This window comes from Anabrus simplex, chromosome 3, assembly GCF_040414725.1.
Source record: "Anabrus simplex isolate iqAnaSimp1 chromosome 3, ASM4041472v1, whole genome shotgun sequence".
Taxonomy (NCBI): Eukaryota; Metazoa; Arthropoda; class Insecta; order Orthoptera; family Tettigoniidae; genus Anabrus; species Anabrus simplex.
Window position 1 is genome coordinate 354,688,284 of NC_090267.1, and position 22,682 is coordinate 354,710,965.

At 38.4% G+C, this 22,682-nt stretch overlaps 1 protein-coding gene across 3 annotated transcripts in view; it reads right to left on the bottom strand.

Annotated features, from left to right (window-relative positions):
- Window positions 1–19,456: 19,456 nt before the first annotated feature.
- Window positions 19,457–22,682, bottom strand: part of LOC136867332 (uncharacterized) — a 78,867-nt gene continuing 75,641 nt past the window's right edge. Inside the window, exons 6-7 of one of the 3 annotated variants that reach the window (XM_067144492.2) lie at window positions 21,013–21,199; window positions 19,457–20,548 (exon numbers count right to left, since the gene is read on the bottom strand). In XM_067144492.2, the coding sequence (XP_067000593.2) occupies window positions 20,275–20,548; window positions 21,013–21,199 (461 nt within the window). In that variant the 3' untranslated portion in view covers window positions 19,457–20,274. Of the gene's footprint in view, window positions 20,549–21,012; window positions 21,203–22,682 lie in introns of all 3 variants that reach the window. The other 2 variants (XM_067144491.2, XM_067144493.2) reach the window with 2 other exon arrangements.

Sequence of the window (22,682 nt, forward strand, 5' to 3'; positions counted from 1 at the left end):
TCCCACCCCAGTTTTATCATATCAAAATACTTGCAAGGGTCTTAGGGGTATCATGTGTATGCATATTACTCCACAGCAGTCCCTTAGCTTGCCTAGCAATATAATGGAAGTAGATACTTTGTAATCATAAGGACTACAATGCCTTGATGGAAATATTGTGTGTCTCGAGCGACCACCGTGGTGTTCAGCTTGTTGATATATGGCTAGTTCTATCAATGGTGTGTAGACTAGACTGTATTGCTATTGACCTATCCAAGAATTTTGATTGATTAAATCATGGGAGACTGCTGATGAAAATGAGAGCTATTGGACTAGACAAAAGTACTTGATTGGATAGCTAAATTTCTAGAAAACAGAACTCGGTGAACAAATTCAGAGTAGGGCAAGTGTTATCTGAAACAGTAATGATCAAGAAGAGGGTTCTGCAAAACTGTATTGTAAGGCCTTTATTTATGAGGGTTGATCAAAAAGTAAGGTTACAAAGCCTGCAGTGAAATGTGTACATTTTATTCCACACAACCAATGCAGCCAACAAACAGTACATACATTAGGTTATTTTTTGATGTCTCCATATAGGTTTAGGCACTTGTCGCTTCCTGGGATGAGTTTGAATATTCCCTCCTGGTAAAAATCCTGTCCTTGCCACGTTGTTGTGAAGTGTTTCACCTCATCATATGCTGTAACGTGATCTTCCTGTTGTCCCGAATCAGCTCCTCCACGCGACCTGTGTTCAGATATGTTGATGCCATGCTGGGTCGGCCGCTGGGATACTCCTATGTGACCTTTTCTCTACCGGCTGCAAACTCTCGGCACCATTCTGCGACATGCTGACGAGACATTACCATTTCTCTGTAAACCCTTACCAACTGTCGGGGAATTTCAGCCGCAGTTACATGTTTCGCCCACAAACATCGAATAACTAACGAGGGAACATATACATGTGCTTCACTCAGATTCGGTTGAAATTTGGTAGGAATATTCGTGGGAGGCAGTAGAATGCTAAGGTGAAAACTGCATGTCCCCAGCGCAAGTTTAAACGCCAAAATAGAACAAATAATTAGTCGTAAAATTAGAAGTGCCACGGGAGTATCTGGGTGTTGCGGAGAGGGAGGGAGGAGCGAAGCAGCGGACGTGAGCAGCGTATAGTCGGGCTGCTCGCTCGAGTCGAATGAATGAGCACCCACCCCCACCCTCCCGGCCACTCTTCTTTACTACACTGCACTTCGCACATGTCTTGTATCTTCCCGATTAGAAACGTCAAAGCAGATCGAGAGGTGCACATTGATTAGTCGTCCGATGAGACAACGTTCTTACAATGACAGGTAAAATCTGATGTTCTTATAGTCATTTTTATGAAAGGTGACTGTATATTTACTTTAACCATGTATGGTAATAATTGATTTTTTACACGTAGATACAAAAAAAACGCCCACTACAGAAGTCGTTCAATCCATGGAATGTAGTAGTGTGCCTTCAGAATTGATGTCTCCATATAGGTTTAGGCACTTGTCGCTTCCTGGGATGAGTTTGAATATTCCCTCCTGGTAAAAATCCTGTCCTTGCCACGTTGTTGTGAAGTGTTTCACCTCATCATATGCTGTAACGTGATCTTCCTGTTTTTATTATGCGTCATTATTCTTATTACCGGGCGAGTTGGCCGTGCGCGTAGAGGCGCGCGGCTGTGAGCTTGCATCCGGGAGATAGTAGGTTCGAATCCCACTATCGGCAGCCCTGAAGATGGTTTTCCGTGGTTTCCCATTTTCACACCAGGCAAATGCTGGGGCTGTACCTTAATTAATTAACTTATAAGAAGGATACTAATTGTAACGCCACACTGTTTGTTGAAGTGTTTTAGAATTGTTTGTGTGACAAAAAAGACACCCCATTTTCTGAAAATGAAAGGAATTTGGAATTGGAATTATATCGTAAGTAGATCAATGTATTTATATATGTTTACTTTTACGAGAAAAACAAGCGTTCACAGGAATTGCGTTCTTGTCTCTGTTTTACAGGTCTAATTGCCGACAGGGTTTTGGATACCGATATGACAGTGGAAATGGATGGCACATTGGATATGTCAGATGATGACTTTGATTTCGAGGAAGACAATATTGAAACACCGTTATTTGACCTCATCTCCAAAAATGTTGCTCCTAACCCTGCATCCACAACAACGGCTGAACGATGCCTAATCCCAATAACTTATAAGAAGGATACTAATTGTAACGCCACACTGTTTGTTGAAGAAGTGTCGCAATTAATAGAAAGTCATGGCCCAGAGTGTGTGTTTAATACTGATCAGTCTGGTTTTCATGAAGAGTTCCATTCTGGCAGGACTCATAATGAACGAGGAGAAAAAGTCGTATTAGCGGAAGCACAATCTATTAATTCACTAACTCATAGCTACACAATACAGCCAATAATTTCGGACAACTCCTGCCGAAATTGCTAGTGGTGTTGAAAGAAAAAAATGGCAAATTTGGTCCTAATATAGAAAAAAACTATTTACCGCACCAAATGTGTACACTTTGCCTTCAAAGTCTGTAAAACTGACCAAAGAACTTGTACAGGAATGGTTACGGGATGTTTATTGTGAGCTAGTGCCAGAGTACAGTGTTTTAGTTCTCGATTCCTGGACCAGACAGAAAGAAGAAAATATTTTAAATGTCAAAATTGGGAGTTAGAAAATCATTAATGTTCAAACAATTCCGAGAAGAGCCACTGGACTTATCCAACTGTTAGATGTTTTGGGCTTCCGCATTTGGAAGCAATTTATACGTATTTTGTACGATTTAATTTTGTTAAACTCGTTAGACATCAAGGTACATTTAAGGAACAACATTTTAAAAGTGCAATCTTTGACGCACAACCAGTTATCTTCTCCGCGTTTTTGTAGCATGTGGCTGTACAGTTGGTACAAATGTGGCTATGTTAACAAGAAACCTTCACAATTTGTTAATCCAGTCGATTATTGTTTCAAAGAAGAGCCTTCCTATAATCAATGTAATACGTGTGAAAGCGACAACGCTGAAAGATGTGCGTGGTGCCTTGTACACTTTTTTGTACACAATCACTATTGCACTAATTACGACGAGTAACAAGAACTCGGGCGTGAATTCTTCAAACCTTATTGGCATCGTTGTTCAAACATCGTCCTTTGTACACTTGTTTCATGTGCTGTTTTCATATTTACGTTTTGCACATCTAATCAGGAAGTTAAGGGGAACGCACTAACTATAGGCTGCCTGGCTGTTGGCGCAGCTCGACACAGCCCGGTTGGCTCACGTCCGCTGCTTTGCTCTTCCCTACCTCTCTGCCAAACCCCGATACTCCCGCGGCACTTCTAATTTTACGACTATTTATTTGTTCTATTTTAGCGTTTAAACTTGCGCTGGGGACATGCAGTTTTCACCTTAGCATTCTACTGCCTCCCACGAATATTCCTACCAAATTTCAACCGAATCCGACTGAAACACGTATGTGTTCCCTCGTAAGTGGATTTCTTTGTGAGACCAGTTTTCCAAACGAGTCGCGTTTGTGTTTACCAACAACTAGCGCTGTAGGTGGCGGGTGGCTGAAACTCTGCACAGTAGCCAATGGCATGTATTAGAATTACTGCACACTACTAATTTCTCTATAACAGACGAAACTCCGGGAATATTGACCATGTAACCTTAGTTTTTGATCATCCCTCATGTATATATATCAGCAGTGCTCTTTTTCTGGGAGAAAAGCTGCCGGTACTCACCATGTAGGTACTATTACAGCAGTTTCCACACATTTAACATGCACTCCGATACTTCCTTGTCATCACCATCCACTCCTTTCTCCTGCTGAAGCAATTTTTTGCAAAAGTGTCCAGCAGGCTGACCATTCATTAGCAGAATCTGTTTCTTTTCAACCCCGTGGATCTTTGGTCTTGATTTTGTGATCCTCTTTACCATGTGTATTTCTGGTGCTGGTTTTATGTTTTACAGGATCGTAAATGGATTTGACAGTTTCTACTTCTTCATCCTTCCATATTTTGATCATTGCCATAAAATAACTATAGTACTAATTTTACTCATTTTATACAATGATTGCACTGATTGAACACACAGTAGATTAATTCTAAAGTCACATGAATAACTGAACATTGCAGAGAAGATATAGAACTTATTGTTTGACATTGGAAACAATCGGAAAGGAAGCTTCCTGTTACCAGCTACGTTACCAACCTGTGGAGTCTATGAAACATGTAAGTATGGTATGCAAGAATCAAAACTAAAAATTCTGTTCATGAACATCCATCTGCTGGAGTATTTATAGTAAATTTCTCTGTCAATCAAACGCAGTTCTTTTTAAAATAAACTTGGGAAAATAAGGTGCCAGTACTGTGTACTGTTGAATACTGGCAGAAAGAAAGCACAGTACATAAGTACTGGATTCACAGATAAGGCTTTTTGCATATGATGTTACAGTGTATAGAGTAGTGAATAAGTAGCAGAGTTGTGAGCGACTGCAAATGGACCTTGACACAGTTGTGAGATGAACTACAGACAATGATGGTAAACAGGGCGAAAAGTCAAGTTGTAAGTTTCACACAGAGAGGAGAAGTTCTTTCTGTTAATATAATGAAAGATCTCCATTGGGGCAATCAAATTAGCATGGATGTAAATAAAGGTTGCCGATGTCTTCATGTAGTTATGAAGGTATTTCAGGATTGAAGTAAGGGTCAAATCAATCACTCATTAGTGATCTGCATTTAGGGCAGTTGCCCAGGTGGCAGATTCCCTATCAATTGCTTACCTCATATTTACATTTATTTAGAATTGTTTACCTAGCTATTTTTAAAATAATTTTCAACGAACTTGAAATTTATCGAACATTTCCCTTGATAATTTATCTCAATCCCTTGCTCCTCATCCTATAAATGAATATTTGCCCCAATCTGTCCTCTTGAATTCCAACTTTATCTTCATATTATGATCCTTCGTACTTTTGAAAGCTCCACTCATGCTTATTCTACGTGTCATTCCACGCCAGCTTACCATTGACAGCTCAAAACATACCAATATAAATGGTCCATTATTGGACATTATAAATTGTCCTGCTAACTCAAACCTGGTTGCCAGCATTTCACCCCTATGTGCTAAGTTGGGCTCATCATTTGGTGCATAGCACACACACCAAGACGCATGGCCAGTAGAGTACCGTGGAGGCTACTGTGTAGGCTACTTGGAGCCAACAGCAGTGCCAATGCACTACGAGAGACGTTGTCTCACTACCAAAAATTGATGCCTGCTTGGCCATGAGAAGATACAGATGTTGATTCCCATAGGTAACCTGAAATATTTGTCCCAAATTAGTATTTTTTTTTTCTATTTGCTTTACGTCGCACCGATGCAGATAGGTCTTATGGCGACGATGGGAGAGGAAAGGCCTAGGAATGGGAAGGAAGCGTCGGTGGCCTTAACTGTGCAATTAGGGGCGCGCAGCTATGAGCTTGCATCCGGGAGATAGTGGGTTCGAACCCTACTGTCGGCAGCCCTGAAGATGGTTTTCCGTGGTTTCCCATTTTCACACTAGGAAAATACTGGGGCTGTACCTTAATTAAGACCATGGCTGCTTCCTTCCCACTCCTGGAATTTTCCTATCTTATCGTCGCCAAAAGACCTATCTGTGTCGGTGTGACATAAAGCCAATTGTAAAAAAAATTCAAATATGCCTAATATAATCAGAAAGAATGCTTTCTAGAGCTAACATGCAACACGTCAAGGCGATCGACCTGTAATTATCCGCTTTATGTTTATCACCCTTTCCTTTGTACACTGGGGCTACTATAACATCTCTCCATTCATGTGGTATAGCTTCTTCATATAAATAATCAAAAATAAATATTTCAGATGGTCCGTAATGGTAGACTTGATAGCAAGCTTTTGGGCTTTTGCCATCCAGAAAATGAGGTGAAATTCTTTATGTTTCGCAGAGAACTTTGCTCTGCATCTTCAGAAGTAAATCTCGTGAGCAAGCCATCTAGTGATGAATGAAAGTACTATTTGCTATAAATCAACGGTAAAACATTCTTAAATTCAAAACTTCATTATTAGAGAAGTCTTGCTCATGAACGGATGAGATTTTCTTCTGAAGACGTGCAACCTTGCTTTCACCTTGTTTTCTGACACTGTAAAAGCCCAAAAGCTTATTGTGTCTACAGTAAATATTTCAGATATGGCACTAATCTCAACTCATTGCCTTTAGACTAACCCAAGAAATCTTTTCAGTTCTAGCTGTTTTCAAATTTTGTGCCTTTTTGTAAATGCCTTTCAATCAATCAGTCACTACTGATCTGCATTTAGGGCAGTCGCCCGGGTGGCAGATTTCCTATCTGTTGTATTCCTAGCATTTTCTTAAGTGATTACAAAGAAATCGGAAATTTATTGAATATCTCCCTTTGTAAGTTATTCCAGTCCCTAACTCCCCTTCCTATAGACAAATATTTGCCCCAATTTGTCTTCTTCAATTCCAACTTTATCTTCATATTGTGATCTTTCCTACTTTTAAAGACACAGCTCAAACTTATTTGTCTACTGATGTCCTCCCACACCATCTCTCCACTGACAGCTCGGAACATACCACTTAGTTGAGCAGTTTGTCTCCTTTCTCCCAAGTCTTCCCAGCCCAAACTTTGCAACATTTTCGTAACGCTACTCTTTTGTTGGAAATTGCCCAGAACAAATCGAGCTGCTTTTCTTTGGATTTTTTCCAGTCCTTGAATCAAGTCGTTCGCATTTCCTTCCCAATTGACATCTGGCAAATTCAGATCTCCTGCTACAATCACATTTCTTTCCATGTCGTTTCCCACATAGCTGACTATCCTATCAAATAATTCCGAATCCGCATCAGTGCTACCCTTTCCCGATCTGTACACTCCAAATATATCAAGTTGCCTATTATCTTTAGAAATGAGCCTTACACCTAGAATTTCATGTGTCTTATCTTTAACTTTTTCGTAGCTTACAAATTCTTCTTTCACCAGAATGAAAACTCCCCCTCCCACCTTTCCTATCCTATCTCTACGATACACACTCCAGTGCCGTGAGAAAATTTCTGCATCCATTATATCATTTCTCAGCCATGATTCAACTCCTATTACAATATCTGGTAAATATATATCTATTAAATTACTTAATTCTATTCCTTTCTTTACAATACTTCTACAGTTCAACACTAACAATTTTATGTCATCCCTACTTGATTTCCAGTTCCCTGTTCCCTTATCACCGCTCCCTAGGCCATCCCGTTTCCCTGAATGTACCTCCCTATTACCCTTCCAAACAAATTTCCTAACTTATACGTACCACTGCGGTTTAAATGAAGGCCATCCGAGCGCAGATCCCTATCTCCTACCCACCCATTAGGATCTAGAAATTTCACTCCCAGTTTCCCACATACCCACTCCACACTGGAACCATACTCTAGTCTTACTAGAGACTTACATGCCCTCTCCTTTACATCCTTACTACAACCCCTAAATACTCTCATAAGAATGTGCAGAGATCTGAACCCCTTATTTACAATCATATTTATGTGATTACCCCAATGAAGAACTTTCCTTATATTTATACCTAGGTATTTACAATGATCCCCAAAGGTAACCCCATCAACGCAGTAATTAAAACTGAGAGGATTTTACGTATTTGTGAAACTCACAACATGACTTTTAACCCCGTTTATCATCATACCATTGCCTACCCAACTGTCCATCTCACAACATTATCGAGGTTATTTTGCAGTTGCTCACAAACTTGTTACTTATTTATTACTCTGTACAGAATAACATCATCTACAGAAAGCCGTATCTCTGACTCTACTTCTTTACACATATCATTGATATATATATATATATAAGAAAACATAAAGGTCCAATAATATTGCCTTGAGGAATTCCCCTCTTAATTATTACAGGGACAGATAAAGAAAGTTTTATTCATGCTTAATTGTTTACTTTTTATATGTTCACCTACTATAATTCTCTGAGTTGTATTTTTTAGAAACAGAGCCACCCATTCAGTCACTCTTTTGTCAAGTCTAATTGCACTCATTTTTGCTAGTGGTCTCCCATGATCTACCCTATCAAATGCCTGAGACAGGATAATCGCAATACAATCCAATTGACTCTCCTGAAACCAGGATATCTGCTATATCTTGCTGGAATATCTTGAGCTTCAGTGGAATAACCTTTCCTAACCCCAAACTGCCTTCTGTCAAACGAGTTATTAATTTTGCAAACATTGCTTATATGATCAGTAAGAATGCATTCCCAAAGCTTACATGCAACGCATGTTAAACTGATTGGCCTGTAATTTTCAGCTTTATGTCTCACCTTTTCCTTTATACACAGGAGCTACAATAGCAACTCTCCATTCATTTGGTATAATCAAATAAGTACTTCAGATATGGTACTATATCCCAACCCATTGTCTTTAGTATATCCACCAAATCCTTATCAATTCCAGCTGCTTTTCTAGTTTTCAACTTTTATATCTTACTGTAAATGTAATTGCTGTCATAGGTAAATTTTAATACTTCTTTAGTATTAGTCGCCTCCTCTATCTGGACATTATCCTTGTAACCTACAATCTTTACATACTGCTAACTGAATACTTCTGCCTTTTGAAGATCATCGTATACACACTCCCCTTGTTCATTAATGATTCCCAGAATATCCTTCTTGGAATCTGTTTCTGCCTTAAACTACCTATACATACTCTTCAATTTTTCACTAAAATTTGTACGGCCGCCAACTATGCTTGCCATCATGTTATCCTTAGCTGCCTTCTTTGCTAGATTCAATTTCCTAGTAAGTTCCTTAAATTTCTCCTTACTTCCACAGCCATTTCTAACTCTATTTCTTTCCAACCTGCACCTCCTTCTTAGTCTCTTTACTTCTCTGTTATAGTGGATCTTTGCCATTACTTACCACCTTTAAATGTACAAACCTATTTTCACATTCCTCAACAATTGCTTTAAACCCATCCCAGAGTCTGTTTACTTTTTTATTTACCATTTTCCACCGATTGTAGTTACTTATTAAAAACTCCCACATGCCTGTTTTATCAGCCATATTGTACTGTCTAATAGTCCTGATTTTAATATCTTTGTTTCTTTCTCTTATTTTTAACTACCACAAAACAGGTTCGTGAAAACTAATACCATCTATTACTTTGATTTCTCTATAGAGCTCATCTGGTTTTACCAACACCACATCCAGAATATTCTTCCCTCTAGTTGGTTCTGTCACTTTCTGAATCAGATGCCCTTCCCATATTAACTTATTTGCCATTTGTTGGTCATGCTTCCTGTTGTTCACATTTCCTTCCCAATTGACATTTGGTAAAGTCAGATCTCCCGCTACAATCACATTCCTTTCCATGTCGTTTGCCATATAGCTGATTACTTATCAAATAATTCTGAATCCGTGTCAGCGCTACCCTTTCCCGGTCTGTACACTCCAAAGACATCAAGTTGCCTATTATCTTTAGAAATGAGCCTTACACCTAGAATTTCATGTTTATCATCTTTAACTTTTTCGTAGCTTACAAATTCTTCTTTCACCAGAATGAATACTCGCCCTCCCACCATTCCTATCCTATCTCTACTATACACTCTCCAGTTCCGTGAGAAAATTTCTGCGTCCATTATATCATTTCTCAGCCATGATTCACCTCCTATTAAAATATCTGGTAAATATATATCTATTCTTCTTCTTCTTTTCCTGCCGCTTTTTTCCACACCTGTGGGGTCGCGGGTGCGAACTGTGTCGCACATGTGGATTTGGCCCTGTTTTACGGCCGGATGCCCTTCCTGACGCCAACCCTATGGAGGGATGTAAGCACTATTGCGTGTTTATGTGGTGGTTGGTAGTGTAGTATGTTGTCTGAATATGATGAGGAGAGTGTTTGGACGGACATATACACCCAGTACCCGAGCCAGAAGAATTAATCAGAAGCGATTAAAATCCCCGACCCGGCCGGGAATCGAACCCGGGACCCTCTGAACCGAAGGCCAGTACGCTGACCATTCAGCCAACGAGTCGGACGGTAAATATATATCTATTAAATTACTTAATTCTATTCCTTTCTTTACAATACTTCTACAGTTGAGCACCAACATTTTTATGTCATCCCTACTTGATTTCCAGTTCCCTGTTCCCTTAACACCGCTCCCTAGCCCACCCCGTTTCCCTGAATGTACCTCCCTATAACCCTTCTAAACAAATTTCCTAACTTATATGTACCACTGCGGTTTAAGTGAAGGCCATCTGAGTGCAGATCCCTATCTCCTACCCTCCCATTAGGATCTAGAAATCTCACTTCCAGTTTCCCACATACCCTCTCCATAGTCTCATTTAAATCCCCAATCACCTTTCAGTCAGTATCCCTCCTACACAGTATTCCACTGATAACAATCTCTGCTTCCTTAAACTTCACCCGGGCTGCATTTACCAGGTCCCACACATCCCCAACTATGTTGGTACTTATATCTGCTTGTCTTATATTGTTAGTACCAATGTGAAACACTACGACCTTCTCCTTCTCTTCTACTTTCCTCAACATCTGCCTTAACTGAATTCCTGGAAAACACTCTACCCTGGTACCCTTTCCTCCACACACTTTCCCGATGTGTCTAACGATGGAATCTCCCATGACCAGAGCCTCAACCCGCATTTGATCCCCCCCCCCCCCCTCCTGGTCAACCCTATTTTTTCGTGACAGCTGCAGAAGCTACTTCCTCGTCCTTTTTCTACCTCCCATGACCCTGTTCCACCTGTCTTGTCCTATCCACTATTCCACATTTCTCTTCCCTTTCTCCTACTTCCACACATCTCAGCAACAGTTCCCTGTTCCTCATCTTTCCTCGGTTGTTCTACCCGCAGTGACTCGTACCGATTTCTCACAGACACCTGTCCTGAATTTTGATCCTGAATGGAGCCCTTAGCCTACAATCTCCTTCCCCTTAAAACATTAGACCACCTGTCTTCTTCTTTATTATTATAGGTATATTTCAGTATTTCACCGGTAGAGTGTCGGCCTGCGGATCCCAAGATAGCGGGTTCAAACCCGGCAGAGGTAGTCGGATTTTTGAAGGGCGGAAAAAAATCCATTCGACACTCCATGTCGTACGATGTCGGCATGTAAAAGATCTCTGGTGACATATTTGGTGTTTACCCGACAAAATTCATTAACATCTCAGCCATAGACGCCCAAGAGAGTTTCGGTTTACTCGGTCTGCCATCTAGTGGGGGCCTAGAGTAAAACGGAACGTCGAAATTGACGAGCAGACAGCCAGATGGCGTCAAATTGAAATGTCTGCACACAGTAGCTGAGGCCATACGATTATTATTATTACCAGTATTAGTCACCTCCTCAGGCTTGACATTATCCTTATATTGAACAATCTTTACATACTCCTGACTGTAAGTCCTCACATAAACAATCCCCTTGTTCATTAATGTTCCCTGGAATGTTCTTCCCAGAACCTGTTTCTGCCTAAGTACCTATACATATCTTTCCATTTCTTGGCAAAAATTCATATGGCCACCAACTATGTTCGTCATCATGTTATTGCTAGCTGACCTTTTTTGTGGCCAAAAGTCAATTTCCTAGTAAGTTTCTTCCATCTCTCCTTACTTCCACAACCATTCCTAACTATTCCCTTCTAACCTGCACCTCATTCTTAATTTCTCTTAATATAAAAGGTTTTTACCATTTCTTACCACCTTTAAAAATACACACCTGTTTTCACAGTCCTTAATCATTATTGCTTTAATCCCATCACCTTAGTCTGTTTACATTTTTTTTTTTTTTTCCATTTTCCACTGATCATAATTACTTTTTTTTAAACTCTCACATACCTCTCTTATCAACCATATAGTATTGCCTAATAGCTCAACTCTTATAACCTTCTTTTGTATCGCCTTTATTTCAGTGGCGGCTGGTGGTTTAAAAGTTCAGTGGTGCTCAATGTTTACCATTGATATAATATGATTACAGGCTAATTTTCAAATCCAGGTACATCAACAATACTTTTTATTATTAAAAATAAAACAAACATTTTACATTTCTATTTTTGGGAATATTACTACAACTCAGGGACATTTCTTTCATTTAAGAACTCTTTTACCATATTGAAATGAAACACTTTGGGGAAGCCTAATTCCGGTGTTGTATCTGGTTTCAAAATTAAACGTCGCGTGGGCCTACCCATTCATTTCACCTCGGATTTTTCTTCGGCAGTCCTTTGCAGAAATGGCCCAGACATCAAAGACTGCACCGAATTCATGATCTGGCAAAATATCACTAATTGATAAAAACGTACAATAATAAAAACACACGCTGACACAAATGTTTACACAGGGAAATCAGTAAGCTACTAAGCTTGTATGCACATAACAATGTTCACAACTATACTGAAAGAAATGGCGGTTTTTAGTTTCAAATTTAAAGCCATTAATTATATATCCAGCAGATGAACTTCCATCCAATGCCGCTAGGTGACATCCCTGTTCTATAACAGACTCTCACATTGAGTGCCAACGGTCTCTAGCGACTTTGCTAGTAGTTGGTTACGTAGGAGCACGACTGACTGGATCCCTCGCTGCGCTGCAAGGAGCTAGCTAGGGCGACGCATCAAGTCGGCCGTGGTAGGAGGAGCCAGGTTGATAAACCTCCATTTAAGCAATATATAAGAAGCCACGCCTATCTTTTCCTCTCAATGCGCACCCTTCTAGCAGCCTAAAAGCACCCCTCGATCAGCCCCGTGCACCCCTCTGGCAGCCCAGGTTTCACCCTACCTCAGGTTGACTCTCTGCTGCAAACTTTTCGGCTCCTGCAGTGAACATCTAAAAGTACCGGCTTGTAGTCTACTCTAGTCAGTACTTGCTCTTTCAAGCTCTTGAAAGGTTTGTCTTGTTGAATGAAAATATAGTAGTTGAGTAATCCAAATTATAAAACTTTACCTAAAATAAACATAAAACATTAATGGGGGTAGTGCAAACCTGCAACCTTATGGAGGAACCGCCCCTGCTTTATTTTAAACTACAACAAAAACAGCTTTGTGATCAGTTATACCATCTATAACTTCAGTTTCTCTATAGAGCTCATCCGATTTTATCAGGACCACATCTAGAATATTTTTCCCTCTATCTGGTTCCATATTTTTGATTCAGTTGACCTTGCCAGATGAACTTATTCACCATTTGTTGGTAATGCCTTTTGTCATTCGCATTACCTTGCCAGTTAACATTTAGTAAATTGAGATCACCTGCTACAACAACATTCCTTTCTGTGTTGTTCCCCACATGGCTTATCAAATAATTTGAAGCGCTCAGTTCAAGAAGGGGACTAGTCCACTATTTTATGGTATCTGAGTTAAGAGTTGTGTGGTGCATACCAGTGCACTCTGCAATATTTAACATGAAAACGAGACTTGTTGTACACTTGGTACGTAGGAAAATTCATGCATTAAGTTGGAAAAGGGGGCTGGTCCTCTTCTTGCACGAATCTGTCTGCTGCTTGATGGAAACAGTGCCGCGCGCACTCTTTCATTTGTTTGGAGTGGTGAGAAAATGCAGACACTAGCAGTGATAGTGACAATCAATGCTCTGAATTCGTTTGAAAAGAAAAACGGAGACCTGCACTTTGGAAAATAAATATTTTTAAAATGAAGAACGTAAATGGTGAAGAACATGAAAATTCTACAGGAGAATGTGTTCCAGCAATACAAACTGGTGCAGACTGCAGGTAAATATTTTTAAGAATAGGCTAGGTATTCATTTATAACCATAATACCGAATACACTGCTGAGTGAGGGCTACAGTTCTAAAATGTTTTTTGAATGTTCCCTTAAAGGATCAATATCAAATAGTGATTGCCCTGTTTTTTCTACTTACAGATGCAAAAGGAAATGTTTCAATAAGATATCTCACGATTCGAAGATTCTATTATTGAATGAGTTTAATAGAATGAAACGCAAGGATGCACAGGACACTTATCTATGTTTCCTCATTGTGCCTTACATACCTAAGACCAGAAAACCACAGGAAAATAGTTTCCAACACCAACCAAGGTCAGCAAACTACTACTATAAGGTGGGTAGGAAATCTGTGAATGGATATATTATAAGCTATAACAGAAAAGTTGAATGGTAATACATTAATACATTTTATTCTCTCTTAGGTTAAAGTTAGTTTCCAAGACGCTGTCGTATGCGAAAAGCCATTTGTAGCACTTCATAGCATTATGAAGCGACGATTAGGAAGAATATGTCAACTTTTCCGGGAGGGTGTGTGTTCGCCAACAGATGGTCGAGGGAGGCACAACCAACAGCGCAGGATTCCGGAGGATACCAATATGTTAATACAGGAGTTCATTCGTTCATTATCATATAGGGTTGTGCATTATGGAAAAACTGGTAGAAAAAAAGAAGTATTTATCATGTAACCTATCAGTTCAGAAGTTATGGGAACTTTTCATGGAGAAGTATGATCCAGAAATATATTTGATTTATCAAGATATAAAATCCAATGGAGCTGATAAAAATGTATTCAATCCCAATGTGAAATACCATTATTTCTATGACTATTTCAAAGACCATTTTAACTATGGATTTCGTCATCCTGGGGTGAATATATGTGGGATTTGTAAACAACTTAAATGTCAAATCAACAATGAAACAAACATGGCTTTAAAGATACAAGCAAAAAATGTACTTAAACTTCATAATTTAAGAGCAAAATCATTTTATGATAGCGTGAAAAGATGTGAGGAAAATGAGAAAGGAAAAGCAGAAATGATTACTTTTGATTATATGCAGAACATTCCAGTTCCACATATACCTGTTGGGAACAAGTTTTATTACAGGCAACCTTGGGTTTTTGTTTTTGGGATACACAGGTTCTCTGATAATAAAGCCTCCATGTATGTGTATGATGAGACAACTGCTAGGAAAGGACCAAAGGAAGTTGTTTCACTGCTAATAAGTTTTATTGAAAATTATGTAGCTAGTACTGTAAGAGAACTGTATGTTTTCTCGAATGCCTGTGCAGGCCAAAGTAGGAATCGTACGGTTGTTCATTTTTGGTACACTTTGGTACACAACAGTAGGTTTTCTGTAGTACGCCATATGTTTCCTTCACATGGCCATTCTTACATGGCATGTGACTGAAACTTCTCTATAATAGAACTCAATAAAAGGTTGATGATGATGATGATGACAATTATGCTAGTTGTTTAAAGGGTCATCAGCCCCTCAATAAAAGGAAACAAGACACAGTGTATACTCCTTCACATTGATATGACATATTAAGTACTAGCCTGAAAACGTTGGTGTTCCAAATGTGTCCTCAAAGTATATATTTTTATTTTTCTACACATTTTGATTCCTTTTTCAAAAAAAATCTGTTACACTGAAAGGGAATAAATAGTCTGTGACTTCATTTTTTTGAATTCTCATCAACATCAAAATGTGTAATAGTATCTCCTCATTGCAGTGGCCTAGTGACATATGACTTCTCACTTGTAAAACCTGTCAACTATGTCAAGTGTACCCTCAGCCTACTTTGACCTAGTACCAATAAAAGCTGCCAAGGCCAATGATGTTTCTAAAATGCTTGAAATAATTCCCTCAGAACATCAGGATTATTTTACGATCATTGCTGAGCGATTTTCTGACAAAGGAAAACAACCAGCAGAGCAAGATTCTGAAAGTGTAGTATGGGACATGGATTGATTTCAAATTTGCTTGTAATATACATTTGAAAACTGCTGTAATAAAACTAATTTTGTTCAGTAATGTTTACTTCAATGTGTCAGAGATTAAATATATAGATAATTTTTATATTGTGTACTTATTCAATATAAAGCCTCCCTCCTTAGTGCAAAAAGGGGACTTGTTTGCAATTTTTAAATTCATTTTAATGAATGAAAAACTTCCTAAAGTTCAATAATCTATATATATATATAAAATAAGAGTTTTGTCTGTACATTGCTCAGAATTTGAAAAGAATGGTATTTCTGTGTTGGTCATGTCCATAGTAATAAGGAAATGCAATTTTTACTTTTCCATAATTTCTGTCTGTCTGTATGTATGTATGTATGTATGTATGTATGTATGTATGTATGTATATATGTATGTACACGCATCACGAGAAAACGGTTGAAGAGAATTTAATGAAAATTGATATGTAAAGTTGGGGGATGAGCCACTACAATCTAGGCTATAAATAATTTTTACTCATGCTCAATGAAATGGTAGTTAAGGGGAAGGCCTAAAATTTAATTCTCAAATATTTATATTATTAGTCATCCTATCGATAAATACTACATAACGAAAGTTATATAAAATTAAATTTCCAATCATTTATGTCATACATTGTTACCGTACCGGCAATGATGACACAGATATTCATGAATTTGTATTTTTGTTGCTAAGTCCATATCAACGCCGAGCCACGAGAAAACGGGTTAACAGAATTTAATGAAAGTCGGTATATAGAGTCAGGGAATAAGAAACTACAGTCTAAGATATAAAAAATTTATTCACCCTGCTTGAAATTGTAGTTTAGGGGAAGGCGACTAAAATTTAATATACCTATGTTACTGGTTCTATCGAAAAGTACTACATAACAAAAGTTATTGAGAATACAATTTCCTACCATTTATGTTTTATTCGGTTTTACCATACCGACTATGATAAGAGTGGTGTTTCAGAGTCAGAAAAAAACTAAATGTGAAGGCCAAAAATATTGAAAGCGCGTAACATTGATCAACAATAACATTTCATTGACCATTGTTTGTTGTGATATTATTTGTCTCTTATGCTGTCGCTCAACTCAGATAGATGGGATTATTGCTATGTACCGAGTATAACAGCCCGACTGAATATTGGCGGAAAATAGGTGGGGAGTTGGAAAACTTTCCCCTGGTTCATACATTTTCTGATATTGCCGGTACGTAACAAACTGGTTCATTATAGTATTCCAGCTATTCGATCCCTATTCTGACGTGCTGGTTTGAATGAACAGTGTGCATACTTAAGGCAGAGGGTCACTTAGTAGTATTATGACCTGGTCTAGAATTACAATTTAGGCCTATTCCAAATTATAGCACCACAGTTCACTAAACGACTCAAAATTCAACCCTGAAAAGAGCCGTTCCTTAAGAAAAGCTTCTTCCTCTTCAGTTTTATTAAATTCTACATTCATTTTATTCCAAATTAGCAGAGAAGAGGGGGTTTCTCCTCTGGCTTGGAGGAAAAATTTACCTCCAAGTAAGATAGATTTTTCCGCCGCCTGCGTGGTGAACTGAGATTTTTCCGACTCATCGAGTACTCCTAGAAAACAGATTAGTAAAAAGGCATAGTTTTTGCCGTGGGAGTCTCCACTGTTCGACAACCCCACCCGGTCGAAATAAGATTAATTGTGTTCACGGATCATGGCTGTCTGCGGCTTGGTCATTCTAGCTCTGGAACTTTCGACTGTTAGATCGGCAGCATAGTACTGTTCATTAAAAGTGAGAAAATGTGTGGTTTTTCATTTGATCGAGTATTTCATATGAAAGCATTTTTTTAAAATCGCGCCACACCTACTGACATCACTGTAATTACCTATGTTCATTTCAGTAGGGAAAACTACTAAGACAGTCTTTGTAAGGATGTAAAAATGCAGGTGGATAGTGAGTGCCTGCCATTATAATGAAAACTTCCCAACCTGATTGTGACTGATAGTAGGCAAGGGGCCTACTATTACAATGAAAATTCCCTAACCCAGTCTTCAGATGTGAAAAGACGTTTGGTGACTTCGTCGCGTTTCTAGGGTAATGTTAAGTGCTATGCAATTTAACACAATCTTGCTCACAACGTGTACACTACCTAACCTAGAATTCTGCATACAATGTAGAATTCTGTGGCGAAGTACGGGTACATCAGCTAGTTTCTTCTGAATATGTGCCTAATGACATACAAAACCTGAATGTACAAAGCAAATTATAAAGTTTGTGTTGTTTTTCTCAAAGTGATTGCTGATGGACTAGTCTCCTTCTTGAACTCAACGCTTCAATTCTATTTCAGTGTCAGCATCATTATCACCCCTTCCAGGTCTGTGCACTGCAAAAACATCAAGTTGCCTATTATCTTTACAGATGAGCCTCTTACACCTAGAATTTCATATTTCTCATCCTTATTATTTGTGTAGCTTACAGATTCTTCTTTTACTAGTATGAATAATCCCCCTCCTACTGTTCCTATTCTGTCTCTATGATAAATACTCCAGTTAAGTGAGAAAATTTCCTCATCCATAATATCACTTCTCAGCCATGATTCAACTCCTATTACATCATCATCATCATCATCATCATCATCATCATCATCATCATCAATATCATAATCTGTTTTAATGTCCAGGTTTGGCTCTTCCCCCGGACTCAGCAAGGGATCTCTCCTCTACCACCTCAAGCGCAGTGCCCTGGGGAGTTAGACATTTTGTTGGGGATACAACTGGGGATCAGGACCAGTACATCACCCAGGTGGCCTCACTGGCCATGTTGAACAGGGGTCTTGTGGGGCATGGGAAATTGGAAGGGATAGGGAAGGAAACGGCCGTGGCTTTAAGTTAGGTACCATCCCAGCATTTGCCTGGAGAAGATGTGGGGAAACCATGGAAAACCACTTCTAGGATGGCTGAGGTAGAAATCAAGTCCTTTCTACTCAGCTGACCTCCTCAGGCTGGATGGACCCCATTCCAGCCCTTGTACATGGCAGAGCTGGGAATCGAACCCAGGTCTCCGGGGGTGGCAACAAATCACTACACAACAGAGGTGGACAACTCGTATTACAATATCTGGTAAATATATCTATTAAATTACTTAATTCTTCCTTTCTTTTCAGTACTTCTACTGTTTAACATTAACAACTTTAGGTCATCCTTATTTGATTCCTAGCTCCCTATTCTCTCATCACTGCTCCCTAGACCACTCCATTTCCTCGATTTTCTTAAGTTATGTACCAGTAATGTGTAAGTGGTCTGAGTTTATCAAGGCAATGCCAGTGATGGAAAAATGTTTGAGCTGAATGCATTGCTTCATTTCATTCTCCTTTGAAGGGAGAGCAAGCAGCCAGCACTTGCAGTCAAGGTCATGATACAATTGAGGCTATCAGTGCATTAGCCCTCTATGGTACCATAATCTGGTGCGCAAGCATGTTGTTGTGCTGAAACATTATGAATGTTGGCTGCAGATGGCTTTGGCCACTCTAGACAATGAGATTAAGCTATTAAAGGCCAATACTGTGATAGCTTCAAATAAGAAATAAATTCATTCTAATTTTTTTTCATTAATATGTAGGTTCATTGTTTAAAATGAGTTTTTGGACTGAAATGAAAAATTTGAGTGAAGGAAAAATAACAGGTTATGTATTTACAGCAGAATTATTGAAAATATGTATTTATAGCAGAATTGCTGGAATTACATATTCACATTAAAAAATAATTATTTACATAGCAATAAATTTGAGTGAAGGAAAAATAACAGGTTATGTATTTACAGCAGAATGATTGAAAATATGAATTTATAGCAGAATTGCTGAAAATACATATTCACATTAAAAAATAAGTATTTACATAGCAATCTGTTCACTAATTGTAACAATAATCCAAGTGGGCATCAAAGAATATAGTGGGTGTTTTAAAGGCGATTCAAATTCAGATGTTTCAACGAATTCATATGCTCAGGTGAAGGCTAGATTACTAGATGCGTTGGGCTACTGAACAGCTGGACTATAGAGATGGCACTGTATTATTAAAATACATGTGTAATAGTAATAAGAAGCAAGCAAACCTATCTGCAAATTCAGCTATTTTAAATATTTTTTTCTAAAATTTGAAGACCAGTCAACAGTGAAAAATGACCCAACTGGCTGACAGAAAGAAATGAGTTTACAACAACTAGCCTATGGACAATAAGGAGATCATGTCCTTTTCTAGAAAAGATTCTCAGCTCAGTCTAAATGCTGTACATGATGAACTATTGGAAAAAAATTGCTATTTACATGGAACACAAATATGCTACTATTTGCAGCTTCAAGGAATTTGGTGCAAATACATTTTTATAACATATCAACATGTTTTGTCTGTTTAGGATAAAATTCGGAAGACCCTCTTCTTATGCTGCTCAGGTCTTTTGCAGACAGTTGACTTTGCACTGTACTAGTCCAAGATTTAAGTTATTTCTTCATAAACTGCTATGGAAAGGAAGTCTCCCCACTCATATTAGTAACCCTTGAAGAGACAACATTTACTGTAAGCTGAAGTTTGGACGAATGTGTAGAAGGAGAATGCCTTTTAATCACTACTCTTCTACTGGGAATAAAACAGTGTCCCATTAACCATTCCTTTACTGCAGTACGGAACTTATCCCCTGAGAGACAGTATAAGAAGAAGTTGCAAGCAAAATTCCATTGATAAAACGAGAAGCAAATACCACGAATCCATTTCAGAAGCAGCTTCCTTTTCAACCTGTAAAGAAAAGAACAAAACAAGAATATTATTTGTGCTAGTTTTGAGGTTGAAATCTTAGTTGCATTTTTAAAATAATAATAATAATAATAATAATAATAATAATAATAATAATAATAATAATAATAATAATAATAATAATATAATTATTAATTCGGGAATATTTGGATATTGGATATTAATATTGGATATTAATATTATTATTATTCTTTCGAATGGGCCACCAGAGGACCACGTGCCAATTTCAATTCCTTCTTCTTTGTTCTTTCCTTTTCTTCCAGTACGCTTATTATTATTATTATTATTATTATTATTATTATTATTATTATTATTATTATTATTATTATTATTATTATTCTGTGATTCACCTTCTGCCACTGATAACTTGCTTGTATAAAGAAATTAAAAATTAAGTTTTACTGTGGTGATTTATTTTTATATGTTGAGAAACAAAATGAACAAACCATGCTATGTAGAGCTGTTTATCAGGTCCTCCAGCTGAAGGTTTCACACTCTTCTCAATTTCCCAGTTCATTTCAACCATTTCTACTACTCCAATAGGTAGCAAGAATATAACATAAGTTGCAGACACCAGAAGTAGAAGTCTTGTCATCTTATGTATGTCAGAAGTTAACTCAGAGTCCCACCCTCCTGCTGAAATGTAGCAATAAATTTATAATGGTATATCACTGAACAACAATGTTTTATACACTATGAAAATGGAAAATAACTAGGAGGATATACTGTGCAAAAGAGATACAAGGGCCAGTCAGAAAATAATTTTCTTTATTCTGCCATCTGCCAGAAACTTTATTGACGAAACATAATGTGATATGGGCAAAAAGGGCATTCGTTCTCTATTTTTCTACATATGCATGGCTAGTGCATATACAGTAGATCCCCACTTAACCCATAACGCGACACGTGAGTCTATCAGATTCATATGATTTCTTTCATGTTAAGTGTTGGCTACCCTGCGCCTCTAGGCGGTCAGAAACACCTACGTAAATTCGCTACAGTCAGTTTTCATGCAACTGTGGCATATGATGCACCGGTTGACAGCAGCCGTTGAAGGTAAGGGAAATATTTCTAACAGCTAGCGAGTCTCGCAGGCTCACTTATCGCAACAGGTTGTAAAATAATACGAGTCTGGTGTACTCACGTGTCATCACGGGATGGTGACAAACTGTAGTTATGTGTATATGTGTGTTTCCTGACCGCAAATACTTAATTTTTTCCTAGTAATTCACATTTATTCTTCATCGTAGTATTATTACTATTCCTATATATGAAAATAAGTGAGATTTTCGTTCAATACATGGTAAATTAGTTTTGTAATTTATACTTTTATTTCCTTCTTTATTCAGCACTTTGTGCAATGGATAGGAACAAACTGAGAAGATTCCAACCCAGTCTTTCACCCATCGTCCTCAGACCCGGAGTTGCATACCAGCAGTTCAGACAGATCCAGCAGTGATGAAGACAGCTCGGTCAGAGATAAAGGTTTGGCATCTGCAGGTAGTGTGTATTTCAGATAGTGAGAATAACGTAATAGTATACAAAGATAAAAATGGATTGCAGCGGACATCCGAGGAACCTCAAAGAAGGGGACGGCCCCAAGCCCACAACATTTTGAAATGCAAATTGCCAGGGCTAACTAGCTATGCTTTAGATACTTTAGGGGAGTCACCCTCTGAACTAGATGTTTGGCGGCAGTTTATAGATGGTGAAATGATCCAAGACATTCATAAGTTCACTACCATTCACATGTCACAATCCCGAATCAAGGAAAGCCTTTCTAATTGGAGGAATTACTATGATATTTCAGATAACAAAATAAGTGCTTTTATTGGTTTGTTACTGCTCACGTCAATTTATAAATCAAATATAGAGAGTAGTAAGGCTCTTTTTGCTACAGGCTATAAGGGTCACCCAATCTTCAGGGTCATCCTGTCTTACCGTCGATTCACTGTATTGAAAGAAGCTCCACGCTTTGATGGTCCTGCCACAAGGGCTGTTAGAAGACAAGTCGACATCGCTGCACCCATTTGGGAAATATTTTCAAAACTTGTGGCAAACAGCCAATGCTTGTATTATGTTAGTGACAGGTGCACCATCGACGAAACCCTTCTTT